Raw genomic sequence first — 5,026 nt, forward strand, 5'->3', positions numbered from 1 at the left:
TATATATATATATATATATATATATATATATATATATATATATACATGTATTTTTCATCAAAATGACAGGGTCCTGGAGAATCCGCTTGTTCAGCTGAGACTCACGCTGTGGGCTATGTCATGGATCCGTGGGGAGTGTGGCAGGTGATGTGCCTCTCAGGTCTCTGAAGACGTTTATATATTTGGATTTATGATAGCAGGGACTCTGCTTTTTGTGATCAGCGGGGCTCTGTTTTATTGACTTTTCAAGAAGACATTGGCATCAATTTCCGCCATGACAAAGCTTCCGAGTCTGTATGAAGGTTTGGTTCATGCTATGAGTACTCAAAATCATCTGATTTCAAGCTAAACTGTAAGATGGAGGCTATTTCTGAAAATCGCAGGCCACCTGCGGCTTCTGGGACTTACCAATGTGGAATTGACATTGAAGGAGGCTCTGTTCTAGAATTGCGCCGCTCAAGGTGGCTGCATGTTGGAGCTGCTCTGTTACTTTCATTCTGAGATTTTGCTTTTGGAAACTTTAATTCCTCTTTTTCTGGATGTAAATCACATTTTTTGGATGATTGTTTCTTCTGGTATCAGATGCTGTGCAGCTGGAAGGATTTTTACTGAAACTTTTTTAGTTTTGGACATTTGTTATGATGCGTAACCATGGCAACAATGCAGTTTTCTACAACAACAGCAGCTGATTAACATCTCAAAAGCTCAAATAATATCTCAACTACAGCCCCAAATCTCAAATGAGTTGAAAAGGATGTTCTGTGGATGCATTCTCATCTACCTGCCAGCTGTGCTCGAGTACCTGACTGCTGAGATCCTGGAACTGGCAGGAAACACGGCTCATGACAGAAGAAGGACAGGATCGTCCCTCTGTACCTACAGTTGGCTGTCCGCAGCAACGAGGAGCTCGGCAGGCTGCTGGGAGGAGTGGCCATCGCTCTGGGAGGAGTTCTTCCCAGCATTCAGGTGGTCCTACAGCCCGGGGGAACCGAGAGGCCAGCTGAGTCTGGGTGGACGGATCAGACGACATCTGCAGCCAGTTTCTTAGGATCCACTGTGGGATGTACCTTTACAAGAGATCCTTCCTGTCTACAGCATCAGTATTTATAACATCTCTTAATGAAATGAGGATGAGTTACAACAACAAATAATTTCCCTCTGGGATTAATAAAGTATTTTTGAATTGAATTGAATTGAGTAACACGGATCAGTGAAATGGATTCCCATAAGTCAGACCATTTTGAACCAGAAAGTTCCAGAAAGACTCGAGGCTGATGAGGAAAAAAAAGTTGTCTACCTTAAGAAAATCAACAATCGAGGCTTATCTGACTCACTAGTTTGGCCTCGGATATAGGCCGACTATCAAATTTTTCCTGGGTCACGGGTAACTAGGGACAAAAGCTTCATCTGTAGCCCCACCATCACCACCACCACCGAGAACTTCAGTGCAGGTTTATCAGAACTGCCGGCTGAAACAACATCATCAGAACTGTGGCCTATCTTAAAAACGACCATGGACAAATCTCAACACCTTGACATCAAATGCATATGTAATCATGTTTTTGAATGTGCTTGCTGGTAGAGTTTGTTGATGTCTCAAATCGTGTCTTGATAGGACAAGATGTGAAGTTTTTTTTTGTAATACCACTATGAATACCACTATCCATCCTCGTGGTTCTTCCCTTTTTCTATTTAAAATTATTCTGATAAAGAATAGGGGCCGTACTTCTCAGCAGCAACGTGCACTCCCTTCATCTTTCGGACGACTGTACAAACATAATTTCTCTGTATTCCGGTACAATGATAATAAAGCTTATTCTGATTCTGATTTTACGTTTCTAGGTAGATGTAGACAAAGCAGTGAAGGCAGCACGGGATGCCTTCAGGTTGGGCTCTCCATGGCGCCGAATGGATGCCTCTCATCGTGGCCTGCTGCTTAACAAGTTGGCTGATGCTATTGAGAGGGATTCCGCCTACCTCGCTGTAAGTAATTATCACATGCAAAATCACAAGAACATTTTGAATGTATGAAGACTTGGATGATTACATGCAATACACAAGTGATTAAAAAGAAACACACATGAAGAATGACCAGTTCCTGATTCAACCTGGGCTGGAAACAGAAGTTTAAAAGACCACAGCACTGACTACTGAGGTACTACAGACCAGGTTACTGCATAACCTGTAACCTTTAAACTAATTAAAACTGCAAGCAGCATTGAAGGCCCTCGCAGCAAAGTGCCGCTCCGGCCTTAAGGCGACCGCGTGAGCTCCGTCGACTCCGCCCAGTCGTGAACGCTCCCGCTCCTGTCCCACGCCCTTTCACCAGAGTGCGCATTCGCCAAACCTTCGACGTCAGCCGCGACCGCGGACGCTCCAGCAACACCTCCCAGTCGCCGTTGCGAGTGCTCTCATTCCATTTCCGCACGCGTCCACCAGGGTGCGCATATGCCTAAACTTTGCAATCTCCTTCCGCCCATATCAGTATGAGAGGGTGCGCACTTGAGTCATATGTTAAACCATAATATCAATGTGTTTAGATGTGCTAACCGATTATGCAACAAAAATCTGGTTCCGATCAGATGATAATTCACTGAGATATAACTATTGGAATAATTTAGGGGGCGCATTTGAGTCAAATGTTAAAGAACAATACCAATGTGTCCATAAGTGCTCACTAATGATGCACCAAAAATCTGGTTCAGATCGGATGTTGTATCACTGAGATATAACTGTAGGAAGAATGTAGGTGGCGATGTGGAGGCTATTGGCCACTTATCATGGACCACTGTTCAAGAGGTGGATCATGATCGATCATAGTGATTTTGGTACACCTCGGCTCAAATCTTTGTAATTTAGAGCCAAACGTATTGCAACAGCGTCACTTATTGATTCGCCACGCCCACATCTTCCAGCAAAAACGGTTTGCACTTTAAATCAAGTCAGACCATCTTATCTGTCTTCTAACACAGGATCATCCTGATTAGGTCAAGGGTGTCAAAGAGGGAGCATTCCAAGTAAAAAAAATAGACTTCCTGTTCCGAGGGGGCAGGGCTTTGATGACATCAAAATATGACACTGTGGATCGTCAGGCATCCAACAGGGATGAGTCATGCCAAGTTTGGTGCATTTTGGTTTTTCAATGTGAAAGTTATAGCGTTTTTAAATTTATGGCGTGAAGCGCAACTTTGAGGCCTGGCCACACCCCTTTAACAAAACAAAACCAAAAACTTTTGATAACTTTTAGTCTCCAATGTGTTAAGGGCATATTAACCAAGTTTCAAGGTAATCCTTCAAAATCCCTAGGAGGAGTTTGTTAAAATTTGCCATTAGAAACGCCCAAAAATGACCCTTTGTTTGTTTAGCATCAGATCATCTACTTCTACCTTCAGACACATCACCCTTTCTGACACTCTCTTCACCTCTACTACATACTTTGCCAACTCCTCCTTTAAGACCACCCCTACCCCATTTCTCTTTCTATCTACACCATAGTAAAACAGTTTGAACCCTGCTCCAATGCTGCGAGCCTTGCTGCCCTTCTACTTGGTCTCTTGGTCACATAGAACATCTACCTTCCTTCTCTGCATCATGTCAGCCAGCTCCCTACCTTTGCCTGTCATTGTCCCCACATTTAGAGTTGCAACCCTCAGTCCTACATTCTTCACTTTCCTCTTCCCCCTGTGTCTCCTGACACGTTTCCCTCCTCGTGGTCTTCGACTAACAGTAGCACAATTTCCGCCGGCACCCTGTTTGTCAACAGCACCAGTGGCGGTCGTTGTTAACCCGGGCCTCGACCGATCCGGTATGGTTTCACTTTGATGAACTCATATTATGGTTTTGGCAAAAGTGTTTTACATCGGATGCCATTCCTGACACAACCCTCACCATTTACCCGGGCTTGGAACCGGCACAAGAGATACACTGGCTTGTGCTCCCTAGTGATTGGTTTAAGTGATAAGACGGGAGTAGCATTTGTTATTCTAGAATTTTCTGTCTCAATGAATAAAAAAATTAATGATAGACTATCGGTGGGGGTGGATGCTTGCAATACTTTTAGCAGTACAATGGATAGAGGATATTAGACCACTGAAAATAATAATTTGTTCAGATTCCAGCTCATCATTGCAAAGTTTAAAGAACAGTAACTCAGAGGGTAGACCAGATATTCTTCTAGAGATTCAGCAAACACTGTACAGAATACAAAATATGGGACTCGTAGAATTTTTGTGCATACCGGCACATATCTGAGTAAATGGAAATGAGATGGCAGATAAAGCAGCAAGAGAAGCCACAAAACATAGTAATATTGATATGGAAATTAATTTAAGTAGATTAGAAACTAAGATTATCATCAAAAAAAAGTTGAAGGAAAAATGGCAGAAACAATGGGAGGAAGAACAAAAAAGAAGATGGTTTTATAAGATACAAAGGAAAGTAGGAGAAATGAGAAGTGGGAGGAAAAACAGGAGAGAAGATATAATAATATCAAGACTCAGAACTGGACACACTGGGTTGAAGAGGACACTGTTTAAAATGGGGAAAAATAATACAGGGAATTGTGGCTTTTGTGACCAGGAAGAAACAATAGAGCATGTTATGTTACATTGTAATAAATATGATGAAAAAGAAATGCAGTATGACTTTTTATAACTGTTTATTGTTGTTGCTGTTGTCCATTGTTGTCATCTTTCTTTGTTAAATCAGGTCTCTCTTGTAAATGAGTCCTCGAGGCTCAGTGGGATTTACCTGTAGAAATAAAGGTTGAATGGAAGAATGATGAGGAAAGATGTATTCTTACCTGAAACCTAGAAAAGATTCAAATAAGATACAAATTATCAGAAGTGTTGAGGGAAGAGAAATGTTTTCCATTGATATTGAAGTTTCTTCGAAATGCTGGTTTATTTGGATGGAGTTAATGAATGATTAAAGTATTTTCTCCCCAGTATTGTTAGATATTGGTGCACACTCCTTACCAGTAGACTATATGCCACGGGTAGTGGTGACGTACTTCCGTTAAAATTTC

At 42.0% G+C, this 5,026-nt stretch overlaps 1 protein-coding gene across 1 annotated transcript in view; it reads left to right on the forward strand.

The window, feature by feature from the left end:
- Positions 1–1,866: 1,866 nt before the first annotated feature.
- Positions 1,867–5,026, forward strand: part of LOC119409582 (aldehyde dehydrogenase, mitochondrial) — a gene marked incomplete at its 3' end in the record, with an annotated part of 140,969 nt that continues 137,809 nt past the window's right edge. Inside the window, 1 exon segment of the mRNA XM_037676484.1 lies at positions 1,867–1,983. Within this exon segment, the coding sequence (XP_037532412.1) occupies positions 1,909–1,983 (75 nt within the window).

This window comes from Nematolebias whitei, chromosome 5 (assembly GCF_014905685.2).
Source record: "Nematolebias whitei isolate Nwh7 chromosome 5, NemWhi1, whole genome shotgun sequence".
Classification (NCBI taxonomy): Eukaryota; Metazoa; Chordata; class Actinopteri; order Cyprinodontiformes; family Rivulidae; genus Nematolebias; species Nematolebias whitei.